The sequence below is a fragment of the Lagopus leucura genome, unplaced genomic scaffold (assembly GCF_019238085.1).
Source record: "Lagopus leucura isolate 7727_CA_CO unplaced genomic scaffold, USGS_WTPT01 Super-Scaffold_702, whole genome shotgun sequence".
In the NCBI taxonomy this organism is placed as follows: Eukaryota; Metazoa; Chordata; class Aves; order Galliformes; family Phasianidae; genus Lagopus; species Lagopus leucura.
The window spans coordinates 3,779,907-3,804,517 of NW_024962254.1; the positions used below are offsets into that span (position 1 = coordinate 3,779,907).

At 39.8% G+C, this 24,611-nt stretch overlaps 1 protein-coding gene and 1 long non-coding RNA gene across 5 annotated transcripts in view; one reads left to right on the forward strand and one right to left on the reverse strand.

Moving 5' to 3' along the window:
* The window catches only part of SYTL2 (synaptotagmin like 2), a 49,906-nt gene that overhangs the window by 7,742 nt on the left and 17,553 nt on the right, over positions 1–24,611 (forward strand). For all 3 annotated transcript variants that reach the window (XM_042862554.1, XM_042862556.1, XM_042862555.1), the window contains exons 2-7: positions 2,575–3,019; positions 13,312–13,460; positions 16,398–16,536; positions 21,528–21,600; positions 22,188–22,287; positions 23,229–24,116. In XM_042862554.1, the coding sequence (XP_042718488.1) occupies positions 2,919–3,019; positions 13,312–13,460; positions 16,398–16,536; positions 21,528–21,600; positions 22,188–22,287; positions 23,229–24,116 (1,450 nt within the window). In that variant the 5' untranslated portion in view covers positions 2,575–2,918. The remainder of the gene's footprint in view (positions 1–2,574; positions 3,020–13,311; positions 13,461–16,397; positions 16,537–21,527; positions 21,601–22,187; positions 22,288–23,228; positions 24,117–24,611) is intronic.
* LOC122175131 lies at positions 779–23,329 on the reverse strand. 2 transcript variants are annotated; one of them, XR_006177315.1, is made up of 5 exons: positions 23,250–23,329; positions 18,949–19,057; positions 18,516–18,599; positions 8,761–8,808; positions 779–949 (listed from the first exon to the last, which is right to left on the reverse strand). It is a non-coding gene; the product is annotated as an uncharacterized LOC122175131 (long non-coding RNA). The 2 variants fall into 2 exon arrangements; XR_006177316.1 differs by lacking the exons at positions 18,516–18,599; positions 18,949–19,057; positions 23,250–23,329 and adding an exon at positions 12,488–12,816.

The following is a 24,611-nucleotide window of genomic DNA, read 5'->3' on the forward strand; positions in this document are numbered from 1 at the left end:
GAATTAAACTGTTAAACAACATAACCCTCCATCAGCCTCCTTTAAAGATACTGTTCCTACAATAGATTCCTTACAGACATGATTGGCCAGACATAAGAAATATAAAATATCCACTTTTCATTGCAGTTATGTTGCATGAATCATGGAGAACCTGAATGTGGCAGCCAAACATAACCACATGCAGAAGGCTGTTGCCTTCTGTAGAGGGACTGAGATGAGCATTAACCTGGCTGCAGCTGCCTTCCACATCTGTAAGATGTGCTGTTTTTAGAGGTGATGCTTCCTTGAGTAGTGCTAATATCTTGTTTTCCTCTCATGGTTGAATTGCTTACAACTTCTGGGACCAGAGGAGCAAGCACAAGGATTACCTGCATGATTTTAATGTTCAGTGTACAGTGCAAGAAAGCTACAAGGCTGCGCCAGTAGCTATCCTTTTTTAATAGGAGATCTGTTCAGTAACAGCTTCTCTGCTGCCTCTCATCAGATTTGTCACTTCAGATGCTTCTGAGGCTTCCACTGAATTCAAGTTGTTCTGTTTTTGTTTTTTTTCCCCCTCTGGTTTCATTGTATCAATGAAACAGTCACTCTGAAACACTCAGAGACCCTGACATAGACACAGCTGACAAACATGCGCAAGAACTTCTTTACAGTGAGGTGACGGAGCACTGGAACAGGCTGCCCAGGGAGGTGGTGGAGTCTCCTTCTCTGGAGATGTTCAAGACCTGCCTGGATGCCTACCTGTGCGACCTTCTGTAGGGAACCTGCTTTGGCAGGGGGGTTGGACTCGATGATCTCTGGAGGTCCCTTCCAACCCCTACAATTCTGTGATTCTGTGATTCCTCCTCCAACCGTATTCTTCTGAGCTTTTTCAGGAAGAGGCTTTTGCCTTTTGTGGTTGGAATTATCTTGTAAGTGATTAGTCATCTGCTTTTCCAGAGGGTACCATGGCCTATGAAACAGAGACAAAACAGTTTTTAAAACTACTACTTAAAGATTCAATTTGGTTTGGATAAAGCAGTGAGATTCATGTTACTGCAGCATTCAAGATGTTTCTGTAGCCATTAGTTTGCTTTCATTACATATGTTCTGTAGCGCAGTGATTAAGCCTACATGGGATCATATTCCTGACATAATTATATGCTATTACTGGTAAAATATTGTGAGTAAAAGTTGAATTCCTATCTTGTAAACTAAATTGGATTGCAGCCTGTGGAAACTATAGATACTCTGAACTTCCTTCCTATGCTGTGGGCTGATATAAAGGAAGGGAGAATTATTCAAACTTCAGTATGCTTCTGGAAACAGTTCCTTCCTGACTTGAGCTCAAGTCAGAAGAATAGAGGTATTTTGACTCCATCCAGCAGCTAATAACTGCTGCTTAAAGGTTTTAATGTAAGAACCTGGCTTTGCAAACATGGTACTTGATCCTTCAGTGCTGTTTGTTTTGGGTGGGTCAAAAGTCTGTTGTAGAATTCCCATTTGGAAATCTAAAGAAATAATCTCTTAAAACTGTTTTTTTGTTGTTGTTGTTGTTCTGAGTCAATAATAAGAAATGTTTATGAGCGATAAACATTTTTCTCACAGGCAAGATAAAATCCTTCAGAAAGAGGCACTGCAGTAATTGGAGAACATGCTCCTGAAGTCTTGAACTGGAGCATACAAATTGTTCTGCGTTCCCAGCCTCCTCCCATCTCGCTGCTGCAACACGTTGTGCTTGGCAGCCTTCTGATTACTTCCTTAGGGCTCTTCCTCCAGGGCTTGTGATGACTGCTGCCCTTCTGTTCTCCTGGAAGGAGAAAGGCCTCTTTGAAGACCTGGAGCAGGAAGACAGGTGTGGAGGGCAAGGCTCACGATTTGCTGGGAGTGGAGTAGGGTCCAAAAGTTCAATGGATAGTTCTGCTTTGGTTGGTTGGTGCCAAAAACAAGTGGCCTAGAAATGTGCTAATGCTATCATCATAAACCAGCATGGCAAGCTCCTGAGTTTTAGCTTAAATGTTAGCTGGTTGTTGGTGGTGGGTTGTTATTTTATTTTTGTTTTTCTTTGTTACTTTTTCCCACTCAGCCTCTACACTCTGAATCAGGACTGCAAGCAGCAGTGAATTTTTCCTCAGAGATATGTGGCTCTTTCTGATCTGTGTATGATAACAATAGGCACAGGTTTTATGTGCCCTTGTACACAATGTCTGTGCTTGTGACTACATGCTTCTTTTACTTTAAATGGATATATGCTAGTGTTCTTGACTGTATTTTCTTCTCCTTCCTTCTCTTGCCCAAATTATTCTGCTGACTTTATGAGCAACTTAAAATGCATTTATTTTTAAATTGTCATTTAAATGACGCTTGGTTCTGTGTTGCAGGGTGTGAGTCACTATATTCAAAAGCAGTGTATTTTCCTGACCATCTTGTTCAAGAGGCCTGTAAAACAGGTTTGACTTGAAGTGACCACTTCGTAAAGTGGTTTAATCACACTGAAAAACTTGTTTATTTTAATTAAAAAAAAAAAAAAAAAAGCCTATGTGATCTACTTCTCTGATAGCTAATGTTATAGCTTGTTCTTCCTTGTCTCTTTTTTAGGGAATGTTTTGGTTGCTCTTAAACACCGGATGTACTGGGTCAATGAACTGTTACTCCAAGAAGCAGAGCTGAGAGGACAAGCTGAGAAAACATCATTGCAATGGCAAGCAGCAATGCAGCTCCTTCCCCAAAATCTCTAATCTAAGGAAACATGCACTTACTCAACTGCAACAAAGCAATCTTGGTGGTTTTTTAAATCCGTGATAGTGACGTGGTCCAGCTTTCTCAGTGCCTGCTAAAAAAGACTTCTTTTATACCTTTAAGAGAGACCATAAGTCTGTCTTCCTCAGCAGGATTTAAGATCTTTCTGGACACTTCAGCCCTGCCCATACACACACGACAAGATGATTGACCTAAGCTTCCTAACAGAGGAGGAACAAGAGGCAATAATGAAGGTGCTGCAACGGGACGCAGAGCTTAAAAAAGCTGAAGAAGAGAGAGTCAGGTAAAAGAACATGGCACCCTGGGTTGGCCTGGGAAGACCTACACAACTGGCATACTGGCTTATATGGAGCATAGGAGTAGGAAAAAATAGTTGTGGTAGAGTGTGTGTGATTCAGAGACTTCTACTCTAGACTAGATTTAGTGTAGTTCCTGGGTGAAATGCCCCTAACACGCAAATGGTTCATTACTCTCCAGAAAGCTAATTGTTGATTGGGATGTTTATAACTCTGTATGGGCCAAGAACACTTGGTGTGCATCTGAACAGAATTTCTAGGTTGGTTTCCTTGGAAAGGAAAGGACTGCATGGGACCCTGGGTAGCCTGGTCTGGTATTAAATGTGGAGGTTGGTGGCCCTGCCTGTGGCAGGGGGGTTGGAGATTCATGATCCTTGAGGTCCCTTCCAACCCTGGCCACTCTGTGAAAGAACTTAATTTGCCTACGTATCAACACTGAAACTGAACCGATGTATAATAAGCAGGAGTATTTGCTTCAAAAAATGCACAAGTGCCTCAAATAAACTAAAAAATCAATGTAGATGCAGTCAGCAACACGTCTGAGTGAGGAATTTACACCTCAAATACATGGAGCATTGGTGCTATAGTCCACAGGAGGTGCCAACATTATGCTCCCTTGCGAAAAGAAGTCCTTGCAAGCCTACGGCTAACGTAGAAAACTGCTCCGTGTTTTCTTTGTGGTGTCACAGATGGAGCAATGGGTTGTTTGGAATGTTGTACTGTGGAATGTTTTGTGTGCTGGGAGGTTTCCCTATGGCTACCATTAGGGTAATCGCCGTGAATAAGGGATGTAAGTACTGAAAACAGCATTGCCTACATTACTTGACTTTGAGAAAGTCATTTACACCAGTACAAATAGCAGTGCAGTAGTGGTTTCAGCTAATGCAGACAGCTAACTGCTCAACAGTGGGAATTTTTTTTTTTTTCAGTCAGACTCAGTAACCAAAATGAGAAGAGGCCCAATAGCAAAAGAAGTGTTAGATGCTGAAATGTCCAAGTGCTGTAATGCAAACTGATGTTCATAGCACTTTGCTGAGGCTGGAGTTTTTCCTCATTGATTGAGGGAAAAGAACGAAAACAAACAAAACCCAAACGTCTGGGGAAAGGAATCTTCCTGGGAAAAACAAATCCAAAAAGCCACTCTTAGTAGTGGTCTGAAAAAATGCTGTCAACAAGTATTTTTGTCTGTATAACTTTGCTTTTGCCGTTTGTAATTGTAGCTCAAGAGGGTGTGGTGGAAAATGCAAAGGACTGCAGGTTGAAGCAGCCTGTAATCAGCTTGTTCCTACAATAGAGTATCTCTTCTGGTTTCTGAATATTATAACTTCTGGAAGCTTACATCTGAAACTGATTTTTGGGCATCGATGTGGCACATGGAGCTTACTTTTTAATCCAGAGGGTGTTCTAGTATATAAAATATATAGATCTCCAGCCAAGTAGATGGAGTATTTTGAATTCTGCAGCATTCCTGCATGCCTGGAAGATTCCAGGAGCTGGGATGGAATGTCATTATGCAAATATCATACCATGACAAAGAGTAGTTTGTAGGTATGCATAATGGAAGTCTTTTAATATGGTCTTTTTCCCTCTAGAAAGAAATTCTGAGGTTTGAAGGGTGTTACAATTTGTTCCCTCTGTGGTGTCTGTTTGCTGCCTTTCTGGAGTGCTGACAAGCTGGTAACATGACAGAATCCTCTTTAAGCACCTTGTTAGTGGAATTTTACAGATCACCTGATGGAGTCCCTTCTCTGCTCACAGCCCCTGCTACTGTGTGTAGTAAAGCTGTGTCAATTAGACTTGTCCAACTAAGCATCCTCTTTAGGCTGTCTGCTTTAAATCCTGCTTTGTTGAGCGCGTAATGGATCCATCCTCCATCCTGCAGCTCCTTTTGTGTTGGTCTGAATCAAGCCAATAGTTTCAGGAACAGCATGATTTTGGGAATAGCATGCCTGCTTCCTCTCTGAGATCTCTTCTGAAGAAAAGAGAACATTGATGTTTTCTTCTCATGTGCAAAAGTCACTTTTTATACAGGCAGGTAGAGACAGGACAAGGGGAAATGGCTTTAAACTGGAAGAGGGTGGATTTTGACTAGATATGAGGAAGAAATTCCTGAAGTGAGGGTGGTGAGACACTGGAACAGGTTGTCGAGAGAGGTTGTGAATGCCTCTTCCCTGGAAGCATTCAAGGCCAGGCTGGATGAGCCTGTGAGTAACCTAGTCTAGAGGGAGATGTCCCTGACTATAGCAGGGGGTTGAAATTCAGTGATCTTAAAGGTCCCTTCCAACCCAAACCATTCTGTGATCCTGTGAAATGGGTCATGAAGAAATCTGTTTACAAAAGGGTGTGATCTAGCAAAATCATTGGACAATTTATCCTCTTTCTTTCCCTTAGGACAAGAAGATATCTCTCTTTGCTCCATTACCCCAAGAGTAGATGCTAGCCCCTGAATGGCACTGTTGCTGAGGAAGGCAGAAATGGCATAAAACAGAAAAGCTGAATGATGGTTCATTTATTTATTGTCAGTGTTCTTATTCCTAACCAGGAATTTCTGTTCCAGCTGAGTTTGGGTATTGAACAAATGAACGTACCAAGCACATAACTGGATTTCCTGGTGGTAGCTTCAGCCCAGCCCCTAATGAATTCTCCTTATAGCTGTGTAGTTTGGAGCTCTGACTGAAGACAGTAACGTGGAACAGAAATATGTCTGCCTGTGAAGTTTTGAACTGTGGTCGAGTGACTCTTCTGTGGCAGGATGGTGGGCCTCTGGCACCAGCGTGTCTGCGGCAGAAAGTTGTTGTGGCTGCCTTTGGGACACAGTCCTGCACAGCAGCTCTCAGCCCTTCCCTTCTCAGCAGAACTTCTGGGAATGCTGCTGTGGGCTGTGCTTGGATCATTTGCTCCTTGTGTAAACAGAAGGAGACTCGTGATAGGGAAATGTTGGTGTGGAATTGTTTGTGTGCTGGATGGTGACAGCTGTGTGCCAAACCCTTTTAATACACACATTGGCGTGGCACTGGGTATCACTGAGGCAGCTTCAGGGGCCTAATTTGTGTGTTACATGCACTAATTTTTCTCATAACCATCAGTGGGTGTGGGTGGCTGTGGAACCCTTGTGCAAATAGGATTTTGATTCTGTTCTGCTTTAACAGACATTCATTCAGTCACTTTGCAAGAAGTGTTCCTTATATTGTGGACAGTCTGGAGGAAGAGTTCTTTTTCATTTACTTATGCCTATTAGAGGATGGATTTTCTGTTAGATATAAGAATTCTGAAAGCATGCTTAACAGAGGCAAAGATGTTTTGAACGTGGGTATCATTTCATGTTTAAAGGGCTGACTGAAGACTGAGGAGTCCAGAAATGCTGTCTTACAGCTGCTGTCAAAGCTCATCTTTTGTTTCCTGAAAAGAATTACATGATTTTCCTGCTCTGTCACTCGAGAACATCTTCCAAATATTCCAGAAGAATATCTGAGGGTTCTTTTTAATGCTAAGTCTTTGCAAAAATGTCCACCTCACCACTTTTTTTTCCCTCTCTCTTTTTTTTTTTTCCTTATAACTTTCTTTACATGTATATTTGGAACTATTTCATATTTCATAGAAGTTTGCATATCTGTAAATTACTGGAAAAATAACATGTGGAAGAGGTGTGAGGTGTGCGGCTTACTGCTTACTCTACAGCACAATGTATCTACGTCCTCTCCATTTTGTTCTGATCAGTAAACAGACTGACACTTGGTATACTTGATTGAGGTTTCTTAGCCCATCATCCTTTTGATGCATAGTGAAATTCTTGGAAAGCTTGCTTGGATTCTGGATGAACACTGTCACCTATAAGTACCTCCAATTTCTCTAAGTTTGGACCCAAGGAACGGCTAGCAAAGAAGGGTAGATGGAATTTAATTGGTGTGGTAGAAGAACCGGCTTAGGGAAAGTAGTGGGCACTAATAGGGATCTTTAACCTCTGAACAAAGCGTTCCCTCCACAAGAATGAGTTTCCAACAGTACAAAAATTCTTAATCCCACTGCACTTTGTGCTTATGCCTGGACCTGTGTAGGTTTACTGTGTGCCAAACTAAAGTCTTTGTCTTCAGAGTGGATAGTCTTGTTACTGTGTCTGTTAGTCTTGTTCTGGTCTGAAATCTTAAAATGCAACCTATTCTTTAACACAGCATCAATTTCAATGATGTAGGTTCCTCTGCTCATTTACAGTAGCTGTGTGTACCCTGTGGTCTGTCATTTGATCGGGGCTGCTTTTATGCTTTATAGATCTGTTTTTAGAGCCTGTAATGTGGGTTTTGGGCAGATCCTCTGAGAGAATGTGCGTAGAGTATCACTTTCTACCAGTCTCTCCTCTTGAGTTTGAATCATCTTGTACTGTTGTCTCAGGCTGACTAGTACCAACAATGCACTGTCACAGGTTAGCTGCTCCTTCGTTGTGAAGAGTGAGGTTTTTCCTCTATGGCCTTATTTGGGCTGTGTATGAAAAGGGAGAAGAGGCTATTTGGAGCTTCTGTGCAAACCCTTGAAACAAACAAGCAAGCCAAAGAGTGGAATGTTATAACAAATGAAAGAAGTGGAAGCTAACAGGATCTGTGAAGGCTGGCAGACCAGTCTTGCTACGGCTGAATAAAGTTACGTAAACTAAGAAATGCCCAAGCAAATTGACATTCTGTACATCTGCCTGGGGAGTATCTAATTACATGATTTATAACATGTAATGTGTTACATGTAACATGAAGCTTATTTTTAGCTTGACAGTGTGACCCTTCCAACCCAAGCCATTCTATGATTCTGTGATTTTATGCTCTTGCCTATGCAGAATATCCATATCCAGAGAGACCCCACAGGCAAGAATTAAAGGTGTTGCTGATGAGATACCATGATGACAGGGATGGGGAAAGGTTGTATAAGCAAACAGGTTTGCTTTATTCTTTTTACTACAGCCCTCGACCAGCATAAAATTATATTGCACCTGTTACTTAAACCAATCACACAGTAATGGATTTTTGAAACTTGTGTATAGCCAGTATGCACAAAGTAAAAAAAACCAAACATGCCTACTCAGGTCTGTCCATTATAAATGTTTTGGGTGTAGTTCTCAAACAAATGCCAGGGCAGACTTTTTTCCTGCACCTTATTGAGGCATGAGCAGACTGAAGTGGCACACTCGTGCAGAATGCAGTGTTTGCACAATTTTCCTTTTGACTTGTAAATGTTTTATGGCTGTTTTGCACTCTTACAGAAGAAGAAGAAAAAAGACTCACGGGTCTGACATGTAAAGTGCCTTAATGCCTTATCTAATATCCTTTCATTCCTGTTCTTGCCTAAATGGACTTACAAAAAGCATAAAAACATATTCTTTGACTGATCCAGAGCTCAAATCCTTTTTTTTTTTTTTTTTTTTTTTTTAATTTTAATTTTATTTTTTTTAGCTGTGATCAGAGCAAATAGAAATGAGGACAAATTCCTGAGAAATCTCTCTTTCTCCTCCCCTCACGTGATATTTCCCTTGCAGGAGGAAGGCTTTTGAAGTGATCTTATCGATAAGTTGGTAGTATCAGGCTCTAAAAAGTGTTTGTTTTGCCACAATCAGTGGGTGCTTTTTTCACATCTTCAGAACAGAGTGCACGAGACACTAACAATAATCAATAACATAGCTAAATAATAATTAAAACTAATAAAATCTTTCTTTGAGCCAAACACAAACTCTGATTTAAATGCTACCTACCTGGTCACAAGAAGTCTCCAACTCTCCTTCCAAAAAGCTCAGTTTAAGCTGTTGATTGAGGAATAAGGCAATAAAAAGTTATTAAGATGTCAGTTGTCCCTTCTTGCAAATTCTAGAATGCTTTGTAATTTAGGCTATGAGTAAGAGGATAAGGGGAAGGAACAAAGAATGCTGAGAAGGTCTAGCTGTACAGTATTAGATACAGGTATACATTACGAGGTATATATATATACACACAAAATAAAAAAAGAAACTGAAGTCATCATCACTTTGCTTTAGGATGCAGTGAGCTCTCACACCAGCCTACAAAGTGGAAAGATAAACTATTGTGATTTGCTGATAGAAAGGTTGACGTGGACTGATTATATCAGAGCAGATTTCCTGCCTTGAAGGGGAGGTTTAGCCCACTGTCAGATGTTTCAGAGATAGAGACAAAAAACACATTTTATAGGTGATGTCTACACATCACCTTCGTACTTTGCAACTTTGACTGCCTGCAGAGTGCCTGAGAGTTGCTTTGCATGCAAGTTCAAGGTAATTCTGCATGTACTTAATACTCAGATTGGGGGGAAAATCTGTCTTTCCATCAAGGATATTTCATCTAGACCTAGCAGAAAAAGCCTATTAAGTGATGGGAGAAATCCAACCTCACTTTTAAAAAAGGAGTTTAGGATGAATTCTTTTAGACTTATGTACCTTCACTTTCTCCATTTTAAAGTTACTATAGAAGAGACAGGCACTAGCTTTAGTATAACTTCAGGATTTCTCACTGAAAACTGCAACACAAGGTAACTGGCATTTTAAAAGACCACTGAGGGACTTCAGAACAAACACGTATGTAGTGGAAAGTCATTACTGCATTTTTTCCTCATTGCAAATTTGGCAAACTGAGTCTGCAATCGTAATCTGGATGCCAACTTGTTTTTTGATCACCAAGAGAAAAATAAGGTAATGACAACTCGGTTAGTCTTTCTGTTGAGTGGGAAGCTGGCTTAAAATCAACTGTTTTAGTTCTGCTTTTAGTTCAGCTGTGGTGCTGGAAGTAAATGTAGCAGTGGAAAACCACAGCTGCAGACTGACATCTGCACAATTCCTTTCTAGGTAAACCACAACCTAAATCTAATAAATAGCAATGAAATGGACCCCCACAGGACAATCAGTTTGATGTTTATTTTTTAAAATGCAGAAGTTTGCTCATAGCATAGCTTGAGAACTCGAGCAACATCGTGGAAAGAGTAATTTGTAATCTCAGTAGCGCGTTTTCGCAACAGGTCTATGATGTGTCGGTGAACACAACTTCTCAGAAACTTCTTCCTGCCAAGAGCTAAAGCTGCATGTTCTGATAATGCAAATCTGCCTCCTTATTTGTGGTAGATGAATAGATCTGATGTTTGTTGCTCTTAGTTTCTCAAGAGACTGGACTGATGATGAGAGGAGGACTAAGTCAATCTAACAAAAGTCAAGTCCTTAAGCTATCAACTTGAGAAGACAAAACAAAGGAAGTAAATTCATAAGCTAGTTGTGATGAACTCCTATCAGCTTTTTAAGAATACAAGCTCCGTACACTGGACACACAATTTATGAAGAAGGTACTGAGACCATGCTTATATTTGGAAGGCCTCTTGAGTTTGTGGAATTGAAGTATGCTGACCCCCATAGGTAGCAAGCTGATGCTCCCTTCCAACCAAACTAACATGGCATTGGCCACAGGTGACAAGTAATTAGAAGCTAACAAGCACATTCCTTGTGCAAACCAGCTACTTCTGTAGCTCTGTTGAGCTAACTTGTGAAGGTATCCTACTGCACCCTAGTTTCCGTGGCTGAATGCAAAGGAGAAAAGAGTGAGCAATGCCTGGGATAGAAAGGCTTAATCAGAGGGAAAGTACACTGAATGCTTCTCCTGTGACTCAGTATCTTCCCACTTGAGAACCTCCCTTGGCATGTGTTGTCAGACTGCCCTGAAGCACCAACTGGGGTCAGAGCTCTGCTGGCTTGCAGGCTAAGCAAACAGCTGAAAAGCCAGTTCCTAACGTGAAGGAGCATATGACTTGAGAAAGCAAATAATACATGGGAAAGAAGGTGAAAGGGAAAAGCGTTCATCTGTATGATAGCTCTTGCATACCCTATTTCTGCTGCTCCTGCTGTCTTTGTTCATTAATGGGCTGAGCAATGAGGAGCTGGCTCATAACTGGGAGTGTGTTTGCTTGACGACAGAGGGAAGCTACAGCTGTGTTCCTGCTCCAGCATGGAAGATCTGCAGCTGATGGGAAGTAGGTATTTTGGCTCTGAGAAGCACAGAGTTGTAAGCAAGAGGGAGGGCCAAATTTTAAATTGTCTAGTAATGCTATGGACAGCTGAATCTTGGCATTCAAAAGGCCAGTGATGACCTTGGCTCCTGGCAACCTCAGCTGTATGTAGCTGATTCAAGATGAGAAGCAGTCTTACACCTGCTCAGGAGGAACTATATAAACCTTATAATTTCCTGCCATACTAATATGAAGGAGGAGTAGAGCGATAGGTGAGGATGGTCTGTTTTAACATGAGGGTTGGAATTGGCTCATGGTATCCTTTTTCTATTGTGAATGATTATTCTTTGCAGTCAAATCTGCAACCTCTAATAAAAGGGCTGTGATTGTAGCTGCGTGACTGGGCAAGAAGATTCTCCTAACTCATGAGCAGTATAAAATTGGCATTGACCTTGGCTGTTGGGCCAAGATCTAAGATGTCACCGTCCTATAGCAGTGTGTAACATCTTTAGCCTTAATGTCTCTGAGTAATGTGTAGACTGCTTTGCTTTCTCTGGAGAAAAGGAGGCTGAGGAAGACCTTATTGCTGTCTTTCAATATCTGAAAGGTGTTTACAGTGAGTGCAGGGTTGGTCTTTTCTCACTGGTGACAGGTGACAGGATGAGGGGAAATGGCCTCAAGTTGCACAGTGGTAAGTTTAGGTTGGATATCAGGAAAAGCTTCTTTACAGAAAGGGTTGTTAAGCCCTGGAGTAGGCTCCCCAGGGAGGTGGTAGAGTCACCATCCCTGGATGTGTTTTAAAACCGCTTGGATGTTGTGCTCAGGGACATAATTTAGCAGAGGGCTGTTAGAGTTAGGGTAGTATGGTTAGGTCATGATACTAAGACTCATACTAGACTTGATGATCTTTAAGGTCTTTTCGAACCTGAGTGATTCTATGATTCTTTGATTCTCCCTTTGGCTGTGTTTTCAGGTTGTTTACAGAAGAATCATGAATGGAGAAAGTAGATTAATTCTGATGTTATTTTTTTCTTTTAAGTACTTTCTAAATCTGTGTGGTAACTTTCCTGGTCTGCAGTTAGTCTCCATGCCATGTGAAAGGCGTGTGCTTAGTGTGTTATATGCCTAAGAAGGAAAGAAAACAATCTCAAATTGTTCACAACTCCTTATTCTGCTAAGGCATGACTCATGTAAGCAGGGTAACACTGCTGCTTTTCTCTGTAAGGATGGCATTCTTTGCATTTGCATAAGAATTTATTGAAAAATGGTAGCGTGTGTCCAGTATAGTTTTAGAGAGTGTGTATAGAGGTAGTACCACATGAACAGCATTCAAAGGCATCTTCAGAGCCTCAGAACAGCCCTGGACTTGATTTTGGCACAGATTTCCTGTGCTGCCCTGATAGCTTATCTCAGCCTTAACTTTGGGAAAACCGGCCTTTGGAGGCATGAAGTCAAGGTCTGCCATTACTGGGCATACATACTTGGCTTGCAAGATGATCAGAGCAAGACATCTTTTTGAAGCTATTTCTACTGATCCTCCGAGGGTAACAAGGATAAAGGCCATCTGCCTTAATAAAATAAGGGAAGTAACAGGTTAGAAGATGGAAATAGCAAGCTGAGACAGCTTCTTCTGACTCACTACAGCTCTAAGCACTTCCAGAGTAAAACACTCTGGAAAAACAAAAAAAAAACATCCAGGCTGTAAGAAATGTCAGCATTCAGAGGACAATAAAGCAAATTACAGAGTAGAAAAGAAGGTACACACTTAGTGTAGCCATAAGAGCATTTGGTTTCATGTCTGCAAAGAAGCTGTATCTTGCTTGTCTTTATAGTTCAGATAAGTGTTCAAGTAGTTTCTGAAGTTAAATTTGTGTAAGAATAACACTCTGTGTTGCATCTATATATTGTATATATTGCAGTGAAGTCTGCCTTTGTGGCAGATCACTGAGCATCCGTTACCAATGCATTCAGGCTTTCCCTTTTCTTTGTGCTTTGAGGCATAATACACAATAAATGCTGTGGTTATATCTGAAGAATTTGATTATTATGCAGTTTGATTTCTACAACAGGTGTTTTGCTGTGTCTGTTAAACAACAGAAAGATAAAGCAGCAGAAAAAAATAGTAGCTTTTATTTCTTAGTACTTTCTGCCACATTCTTTGCTGTACCTCTTGTCTTGCATTCAGCGTTTGTGGGAACCTGTATATTTACACCACATTTAGCATTTTACTTCACTTACTTTTATTCTGCCCATTGCAAGTAAAGTGTGAATGTCTCTCATTTATTTATTTATTTATTTCCCTCAGGCACTTACCAGAAAAAGTCAAAGATGATGTTCAGCTGAAGAATATGAGTGGGCAATGGTTTTATGAAGCAAAGTCAAAAAGGCATAGAGATAAGATCCACGGAGCAGATATTATTAGAACTTCCATGAGAAGGAAGCCTGCTACTCTTGGTAAGTATTTAGCTCATGTTTTGTTTTGGAAAGGCTGGTATGGAGGCAATACTCTTACAGCAATGTCAGAAGTTAAGTAGGTGAAATGCAAGAAGAGTATGTTAGTCTTATGAACAGGAAATTATTCATAGGAAGGTTTTTATATGTAATTTAGAGTGTTGGTTTCCCTCTCTCTAAGAAGAGCCTGGCTTTGTTGTCTTTACACCCTCCCTTCAGGTATTTATAGATGTTGATAAGGTTTCCCCAAGCCATCTCTTTTCTAGGCTTAAAATGTCCCAGCTTTCTCAGTCTTTCCCAAGAGGAGGGATGTTCCAGTCCCTTAGTCATCTTCCTGGCTCCTACTGGAGTAGGACACAGTATGGACACTGTCTGTGTTAAGTGCTATCAGGAGGGACTGCGCTCTGCATTCCTGAACTGCATTCTTATTTCTTTTTTTGAGGCCCTATAAGTAAATCCACAACATATAAAGTATCAAACTGAAGGTATTTCCTCTTCAGTACAACTTTTCTAGATTTCATGTGCTCTGTTGGAGATTTCTGAGACTTAATATTGTATTTTTAAAACTCTATTGGAGAGGAAAAAAAAAAAAGTGGGCATATAATATATTTAATATTAAAAGTAAATTTAGTGTATTGTTTGGAGAGAAGCAAAACAAAAAGGAGAACATGAGAGCTGCTGTACTGGACTACATCAAAAGCTCATCTCCCCAGCATCTGGGTGCCAGGTAACATGCACAGATCCTATGAACAGGACCAGACTGCAAACCATTTGCACCTAACCATTTTTGAATTAAAGGACGAATTCCTGGTTTTTGGCTGTCTGTTTGTGTTTGTTTTCCTATTGATTTGTTCATTAAATTCCGTAAGACTTTAAGGCTGTTGCTTTTAACTTTTACTATGCTTTGTCTCGAGGTTTTCCATATAACAGGTGAGCACTTCCTTTTCTGGTTTTGAGCTGATTGCCTTGAACATTATCTCCCGGAAAGAAAGAGACAGATCCATATTAATAGAAGCATATGTGAAATAGTATGCAAGATTTTATAGACCTGTTATAAATCTCTCCAGCATCTGGTTCTCTTATCTAAAGATACTGGTATATTTTTGTTATTCTTTGTACAGGAAGTGATTTATTTCTCAGAGGCCCATGTCCCCTCTTAACCTCCCATAGTTCTAAATCCTTTCGTCTTAAAAGGCAAGAGTTATGCACTAAACTGCACTGAAATTTGTAATCTTCATTCCTTTTTTAAGCTCTGTTAAGGGATTTTTGTGTGTGCATGTGTGTGTGTGTGTGTGTGTGTGCTAGTGAAGCAAGTGAGATGCTTATCATTGTTGGGGTAGATTACTGCTGCTGCATTCTATAATTTTTTAAACAACAATTTAGCATAATTTTCTTGTGATGAATTCCACTACATTACACCTTCTCAAATCTTATGCTCCCATAGATAAGTTTGGATAATGGCAGTTTAGTCATCTTTTGATTACTGTGGGGCAGGTTCTGGATTTTTGACTTAATAAGAAAAGGCCTGAAACAGAATGAAAAACAGGTGATTAGTGAGGAGTGTTCTTTGGTTTTGGACTTCTGAAGGTTATGAAAATCAGCTGTAAAGCTCTAGCTGCAGTATATAATAACTTACTTACAGGTTAAAGTACTTCAAGACATATCTTGAAGGAAACTTCAATTCAAAAATTATTTCCAATCTAATTACTTGAACAAAGGGGCATGCTGCTGCATTAAAAATTATGTGCAATTCCTTAGCTTCAGTGACTCATTTCTTATCAAGATAATTCTTGCTTGCGTGTATGGACAACAAGAATGAAAATCTTGCTTTTTTTTTTTTTTGCATACAAATTTCTGAACTGTTGCAGAAGCACAGAAGACATTAGAGGAAATAATGTAATATTATATAGCACTCTCCAACTTTCCTGTAGGCTCCCTTTAGGTACTGTGGAAGGCCACTATAAGATCTCCCTGGCATCTTCTCTTCTCTGAGCTGAACAAGCCCAGCTCCTTCTACCTGTCTCCGTAGGAGAGATGTTGCAGCCCTTTGATCATTCTTGTGGCCTCCTCTGGACCTGCTCCACATCCTTCTTGTGCTGGGAGCCCAAGAGCTTAACACAGCACCACAGATGGAGGAGTCTCATGAGAGTGGAGTAGAAGGGGAGAATCACCTCCCTGATCTGCTGACTGTGCTGTTTTGACATAGCTCAGGATGAGGCTGGCCTTCTGGGCTGCAAGTGCACATTGCCAGATCATGTTGAGCTTTTTATCCAAGTCCTTTTCCTCAAGATTGCTCTCAACCCATCCTTCACTCAGCCTGTGTTTGTGCTTAGCATTGCCCTGATGTAGATGGAGGACCTTGCACTTGTCCTTGTTGAACTTCATGAGGCTTGCATGGCTCCATCTGTCAAGGTCCCTCTGGACAGCATCCCTTTCCTCTATAGTGTCAGCTGTACAACTCAGCCCAGTGCTGCCCTCAAACTTTCTGAGGATGCTCTGAATAATACTGTCCACACTGCCAGTGAAAATAATAAATACAGAACTGAAGGACGCCACTTACTGCTGGTTTCCACCTGAGCAGTGAGCTACTTGCATCTTTTCATATGCCCATTCAACCAGTTCCTTATCCAGTGATGTCTCTTGCTATTCCTCTGTCTGCCAATGCCGTCACTTTGTCATAGAAAACTCTATGTAGGATTTCTTTAATTTGTAAAGCAGGTACTTTTGGAGTAGTAATGTTAATTCATTAGAAAAATATGTGAAGCAGTATTAAAATATAGTTATATTCTTTAGAAGGCACCAGATCTAATTCTGTATCTCATTCAAGTGCAGTGGGCTTTTGAAATAGCTGTAGGACTGAATGTAAATACTTCTGTTTACTTCTTGTGAAATTTTGTATGAACACATGGGAGTTAACAGTATCCCTCTTTCATGCCTTAGCTGAAGTGAGTCAGAGCAAATCAAACAAAGCAAAGGACAGCTGGGTGAGCAATGTTAACAAAGAAGTCTTTGCACCGCCAGAACTACATGGCATTGTGGAACGTCAAGAAGAAGAAGAAGAACTGAAATCTAGTTCAAGGTAAGCTCTCTGCTCAGTCACAGTTAACAGAAATATGTCAAAGTATGTCAGAACTGGTTAAACATGTGAGTTGTAAGTGCCTTTCGAGTATTCTCTTGTTTCAGAGATCATCAAATATTTCCCTGGAATGGCCCAAGGAATCAATTCATAAGAGGGGCTGACAGTTCATAGTTATGCACTGTTACTTGCTCTGTATTTGAATGCAGCTATGTTTGGTTTACATCTACAAGGAGAAAAATGCCAGCTGTGTGTGGGATGGTCCCACAGTCATATTCATGCCACCATTCTGTTTGGCTCCCAGAAGTGAGACCAGGACTTTGTGGTTTGAATAGCAGGCCATGATCTGTAAAGTCCCCTTGTAATATGGGGTCAATAACTGCCTCTCTTCATTCGATTGCTCAATGAGACAAGGCTATTGTTTCAGTCGGAGTTTTAAACTCGGATCATATAAAAATTGGAGATTGGGAAATTGTTTTAGGATAGATTTTCCATGTTTTCAGTGCATTTGAGACCCCTCAGGCTTTTTTTAAGAAGACCAAGCATACTTCACGTGGGAAAGAATCAGAAAGTCTGGATATCTGAGGAAAAAAAGATGTGATTCTATCAAGAAAAAGAAATCAATACGGAAGTTAAAGGCTTTGATTAAGAGCTGATGTTAACAGTCAGCTTGGGCATGACTGAATGGCTACACTTGTTGCAAGATGAAAAGTGGTTGTTTTTTTTTAACTAAGGAGGATTTTTTTTGTATTCTCTCTAGTTCAAGTTTGTAAATTTCAAACAAAGCATCTTGGTTTGAAACGTCCTGAATTGACTTCTGACAGAACTATCTTTTTCTCTAAAATACCTACGTTAGCAACTCATTTGCTGTGTTGAAAAGCTTTCAGAAAGGCTGCAGTTGAAAAGAATTGCTGCGGTGACAGCAAGTGGCAATTAATGTATGTCAACAGCCAGATTCTCAAAATCACTGAGGAAACAAGATCTAGGTTATAACAAACATATCTATTGTTTATGCTTTCAGTCAACAGAGTGAGGTAAAAACTGGAACTGCTTATAGGGTGACTTTTATTTCTGGTTGCACCACTGCTTCTGTGAACTTTCATCTTCTTGTCTGTCTTCTGTGTCCCTCTCTGTACATCATCTATTTTTCCTTTGCAGCAAGGCTTTCTCCTACTATGCACTTGTACAATATCCAGTAGCAGTTCCCTCTTTCACTTTCCTGGTCTGCAAAATGGGTACAAACATTCACGATGAACAATACGAAAGATTGATGTAAGTCTTAACAACTCTGGCTTGCTTTATTGTTCTTTCTTAGCCTTTACCTTTTGCTATCAGTGAACTCGGAGATGTGTCTGTCCTATCCACGCCTGATACTGTACTGAAACTCAAAGTTTATCTAAAAACTTCCCTAAAAATGAAGTTGTACAATAATAATGATTAAGTTTCCTTTGCATAAGAAAGAGCTTAGCTCCCCTCCCAAGTTGGCTGATAACATTGAAAGTGTTCATTTTTACTGAATGTAGGTATTTTTTTGGTTGGCTTTTATCTTCTAGAGATTTTAGGATTATTTCTTAATGGACAGCAGAAGACATGCTGCTGTTTAATGCATCCGTTACAGTACTTTGATTGCTGCCTTTCACATAAGGGAAAGGAGATGATCCTTTAAAGTACAGCTGTATGCTGTTCTCACCATTACAGCTCCACAGATCTTTTGACTGATCTAAGAGTAATAAACTTAATAAACTTCTAGGGCAGTGTCTTTAAAAAATATCTAGCATAGTGAGGTTTAAGAGCATGTAGGCTATGTGCTTGGAATGTGAGCAGCGTGATTGTGATCTTTAACTTGAAGAGATTTGATGATTTATTTCGGGTTGCACCCATGTGAAAAATGATAATTATTATCCAGAACTCTCTCCTGCCCTTTGCTCCAAATTGTTCCAGCCATTTGCCTGTACACTTTCGTTATGAGTGCTTGTACTCACCAGTAGCTGAAGATATTCCCTATAAAGCAAGCTCTCACAGTCCAGGATTCATGATACCGTTGGAAGCAGACCTTAGGAAGGAATCTGTAACACACGGGCTGGCCACTTAGTAGTTTGCTTTGCATAAATATTTGATTAGATATCTCAGATTATTGGTTACTAAAATGTGAAATGCTGAAGCAAGCAATTGTAGCAAGATCAAGTGCAATTCATTGCTTCTGATTTTGGTCAGGCTTATTTCACTGTAACTGAAGTTAATCTACACAGTATCACAGGTGGGAAAGTGCAGAAGGTGCCACAAGTTTCTAAAATACTCCTTTCTGTTATCTTGATGCTGGACTGATATGATATGGCTGCATGCCTTCCTGTAATGGCAGCAGCTAATAATTGAAACTCAGGGAGAGGAACAATTTTGGGAAATCAGTGGTCCTACCTGCTGGTGTGGCAAGAAGGGACATTTGATTCAGTCTTTAAGATATCACAGCCACTGGGAATTAATTTCTGTTGTTTCATCCTCTTCCAATGCAGCAGTCTCAAGATGGCTGGAAATCAGAGGAGGAAATCAAATATCGTTCTGGTTCTTGGTATTCCATAAAGTGAGTTAGTGGTGTCCAAATGCTGCATTGAATTCAGGCACTTGGGCTTTTAATACATTTTTAAGTGCTATTAAGAGTAAGTTTGTAGGACTTCTGTTTTTTAGAGTTTGTTTGTTTGTTTCCCCTGTCCCCTTTCTTCCCCTAAGAGTGGGCTTCAGATCATCACTGACTTGTAGACTTTGCTTAAGCTAAACAACTGCTAACCTCAGATTTGGGACCAGACCTATGTTATTCTGGATCCTGTTAGTGAACCAAAGCATTTCTAACTGAATGTGGAGGAAGTTAGCTGAGTTCTGGTAGTTCTGTGAGCACAGAGGGTGAAGTAGAGTCCTGGGGCCAACTCGATTGCTGTTCTGTCAGAATGCTGCTATGTTAGCTGCAACAGAAATCAGTCCACAACTATTTTGTTAAAATTAGCATGATAATCTTCATTTCCACCCTAAATATCAAAATCCCCTAATAAAGCTATGACATCCCACCTTTTTTGGGGGGAGGGCAGGGGGAGAGGTGCATTGTATCCCATATTGCTGTTCTTCCCTACCAGAGGCCAATTGTGTGAAGTGCCTCTGAAGGGATATCCTTGCACAGAATGAGTTTTGATGGTGTGACTCAGACTGTCAATATTACCTCCATTCAGTGATACCATCTGTCCATATGCTGATTATTGAACAAAGGAAGTGTTAAAGGAACTTAATCTTTCAAATTATGATTTGTAGGTTTACTTGTTCCCTCAATCAGAAAACATTGAATAGGTGACAAGTTCCTGTCTGGTCCCACCAATGTCTACATGGAGTTTGGATCTGCAGTGTTTTTCAGCACTGGTTTGCTGAATTGCACTGTTTCAGGTCTGTAGACTGGCAGTATTTATTAATGTGGCTTCATGAACAGTCTTAGAGTAGCCTTGCAAATGCAGCATATCTGGAAATAGTTTGTTCACCTTTCCCATCTGTATGTGCATAAACTCCTCTGTTCAGACCTTGTGCTGAGACGCGCAGTTACAGAATCTTGATTTTTTTGTTGTTGTTGTTTACTTCCTCCTATTTTCCCCAGCCTTACACTTTATAGCAGCATGTTCAGTACATAATGCCAAAATAACACTTCATTATTCTTTGGTAAGTGTGAAGTACCATTGCATTAAACTGCTGTGGAATGTGTGTGTGTTCAGTAATTTCAGTAATCATGTTAAAAATTATCTCCCTGCATGTAAGAAAGCAAACAAACAAACAAAAAAAGAAACACCAAAAAAAGAGACAAAAAAAGGTCTCCTAAAAAAAACCCCCGAAAAAACAAAAACCACCAAAACCCCATAACTTGAAGGATGATGAGCAGGAGGGGGACCGACTTCTTACATGGTCTAATAGCTATTGGACAAGGGGAAATGGCTTTAAACTAAAAGAGGGGAAATTTAGGTTAGCTGTTAGGAAAAAATTCCATACTCAGAGGGTGGTAAGGCCCTGGCACTGCTGCCCAGAGAAGCTGTGCGTACCCCATCCCTGCAGGTGCCCAAGGCCAAGTTGGATGGGCCCTGAGCAGCTTGAGCTGGTGACTGGCAACCAGCCCATGGCAAGGGAGTTGGAACAAGGAGACCTTTAAGGTCCCTTCCAACCCAAGCCATTCTATGAACTTGTAAAACGGAAGGCAGAAGAACATCTTAAGTTTTCTTTACATCTAGAGTACATAAAAACAGTGTCCTTGTTTAAAATAAGGAAAGGGTTGAATCATGTTTGTCCTGTTGAGTAGCAGATGGTCAAGATGAGGCATAAAGTATGGGAGCGCACAGGTGCTCGTAAAAACAAGAACCCAAACTCCACCTCAGGAAAACAAAGATTCTTTATATATGTCATCTCAGAACTTTATTTTCTAAGCTAAGGATACAAACTAAAGTGGAATGATATTTTTGAAAATAAATTAAAATTTTCATCAAGATTGAGCTCTTTGAGAGCTATGCTTTTTTTTTTTTTACTGTAGTGGTGTGGGAGTTACCCTGATTTTTTTTTTTCTTGGACACTACAAAACTCTATTTTGATGAGATTTAACACTTCCCTCTATTTCAGTTTCGGTCCTAAAAGTAAACATATGGGACAAGGATGGATGTGGTAATACTGATGTTTGGAGAGTGGCTACATTTACATAAAGCTTGCTCAGGAAATTCTAGAAGGTACCAAAAATGTAATTTTTGTACTGCCAAGGAGAAGTTGCATTGAATTCTTTAACAGGGAAAGAAATTTTTGCAAGGAGATAACTGTTGCTGCTCTTCTTGCTATGAAAAGAAGTTTTGCTTCTGAGAGTGATGAGAATACTAAATAGCAAAACTATGTGCTAAGAAGTTTTATTTCAGTATGTACAACTGAATATCAGCTTTTTGAAAAAGTTTAAAGTGATGCCTGTTTGCTGAAGTTATGTTGTTTCTTTGCAGTTCTAACCCAGTGACCTCTTTGTTAGAAAATCCAGATAGAAGATCTGTGAAGGCAGCAGCATCAACAATAAAAGTAAGACCGTATTGAACGTAGAGAATGTTATCTTTTACATCTTGTGTGTTTCTTTGCTTGAATGATAATGATAATTTGAGATTTGAGGAAGAAAAATAATGAGCTGGAAAAAAAAAAGAGTGCTTTTTGTTTGGGGGGAGATGATGGAAACTGCTAAAATTTCACTCCTAAAGTGCTGCTACAGCTATAATCAGTGTATGCCTGTGCTTGACACTGTTTCCAACTTTGTCAGGCACTGAAAATAAGTCTTGCTCTCTTCCAATATCTCTAAAGTACAGAAATAGATTTACTTTTTTATTTTTACCTTGCAAGAATTTGGAATTTTCAGCTGTCTTTAAGTGGTGTCTTATCTCTGCTTTGGTAATTTCAGAAAGAACAGGATTAGGCTGTTGCTGGCATTTCTTATAGTTCTGTGGTTCAGATTTATTAGATGTCTTGCTACGTATCCAATTTAAGAAGCGTGCTTTTAGACACTGCTGACAGAGCAGTGAGGCAGAGGAAATCACTGAACTTTCATTTATTCTGCCAAGACTGTACTGACACAGTAACTTGACTCCAATTATAATGTTCATGTCTTTTTTTTTTAGCAAAGGAGAAATCCATTTAATTCCACATTATCAAGTGATAACTTGAACAGCGGAGAATCAGAAAGCAGACAAGCCATTCTACCTCAGCTATCAAATAAGGGTAAATATTAATATGACTGTGAATTTCTTAGTGGTGGATATGGAAATTAATTTTACTTCCATTGCTTCTTATTGTAGGATAAAACAGGTTTTCATACCTTAGCTATTCTTCTTAATTTATCAGCTAGTTCATTTCAAACATCATGTAAAACATGAGTATACTCAGGAAATAAATGTTTCACACATTCCTTTTGCAAGTGTTCTTGTCCTGAATCACTGGTAGAGAACACAGCAATCCCATATTCAAGGAAATTTCTATCGTTATGACCTTTCAGTTACTGCTGCTATTAGCTCAAAGAAGAGTCAAACCTCTTTTTTTCTTGTGTTTCCTCAGTCCAACATATTTTAGAATTTCACATTTCCTGTAGAATTCTCTGCAAGCAAGTGGATAAGTGATGATTTATCACAATTCAGGCATCTGAAATTGTAATTAACAGGCTCATACACATCAATTACTCTTATGTATCTAATATGAAGCTTGCTAATAGAGAAGTGAAATGTGCACAAACAGAATTCAAAAAATCTTCATATCCCTACTGGGAAGCCATTCTTGCTTTTTAACTTTTCTATGTGAAATTCAAAATACTTTCTTCTGTAGACTGCTGTTTAACTTCTGCACCTGAAAATACGCTTGCATATTAAAAATCTGCCCCTTCCCTGTAAAGTTTAATCCTTGCATGAACTATGCTGATCAAAAATTTGATGTGCTCCCTATCTTTGAAATTATCATTTTTTTCCATTCTAAGAGTGTTAATTAGCTAGAAGATTTTCACCTGTTAAGGTTTCCTGTTATATACAAATAAAATCAACATTTACATTGAATTTTCTTCTGTGTTTTGCTGCAAGTATTTTTAATTGATGTAATCATTCTAGATCTGCACTGCATCATACCACTCTGTTTAGTTGAATTTTGTGTAAATTCATTATTTCTTCTCTGCACAGATATTGAAGAAATTTTGTTACCTTCAGAGGAGAGCCAGTCGAAAGCAAACTTACTAAATGATGGAATGGCGACATCTAAGAAACCTTCTGAAGAACCTGCTGAGGAATCACAGAAAGGACCAGTTGAGCATCCCGTCCCCAAAGCTAGAAAATTAGTTCACAAAGTAACCAATCCTGTGCCACAGGGAGAAGACTTTTTTCCCAAACCAGCAAAACGGACCCAGGGGGTTAACGGCACTGGTGCACTGCCCAGGGGCATTCTGAAGCGCAGTTCAAGTTCCAGTTCCACTGACTCAGAAGCTCGGGCTAATCACATGTTCGATGTTCAGAGTAAGAACAGTATTCCTACCATATCTATTTTAGAAGGGGAAGCTGACAGGAATTCTCTTGTGGAAGAAGCAGAAGATTCCATGCAAATTTCACTGGAAAAATTAAAACAAGTGAGGTTCTCTTCTAGCATAGGAAAAGAAGAACCTTTGCAAAGCCCACGGCTACATCATGGAAGAGAAACACGAGAGTCTGATTTGTTAAAATCCGGTGAAGTGAAGACTAGTGAAAATGATGCTAATAGATCAGATTCTTGTAAGAATAAACAAACTTACACTGGAAAGCCTCTGGAAACCTATTCATCATCTCTCCAAGTGAGAACAATAGATAGTTTACAAGAAGATACGTCGGCATCCAGTCCTAATGGCACTAATGAGTCAGTCTCCCTTGTTAATCAAACACTGCAGACAAAGACCATTACTCCTAAGAAACTTGAAACTCCAGAGAAGGCCTCCACCAATATTCTGCCAAAGAACAAAAATGAACAGAATGTTGACCAAACATGTGAAAATAACTCCAAGTCTTTGAGCCATGAATCAAAGTCTCTCAAAAACTTTACTGGTAAGAGACTGATAGGAATAAGGAAGAGAATGCAATAGCACACAACCCATATATGTTGAAGTTCAAATTGCTAGTACCTAAAACTTAACAACTAAGAAACACAATATATAGCAAAAACACCCTGCTATATTTTGTAGAATTTCTAGGTCTAAATCTAATTCTCTAACGTGTTAAAATTTTTTAGAGTATCTTCTGTTGGCATTCTTAATAGATTGCTATCAGATGCCATCCAGAGCCTGGATGGTCAGGCATCTTTATTTGGATGATGAAGGTGACGTAATGGCGCTTGGGTAAACTTCCTCTATTAAAATTTGGTAGATGTGTCTGGGTGGGAACTGAAGAATTCCTGCTGTCCCGCTGTTGACTGTTTTTGGTAGTAAACCAATTGTAGCTTGAGGAACACAAATATGCAACTTCTCCTTCTCCACTAAAACCTTCCCCTTCATTAGAGCCATTTCCTTTAGAATATGGATAACCAATCTTGCATGCTACCAC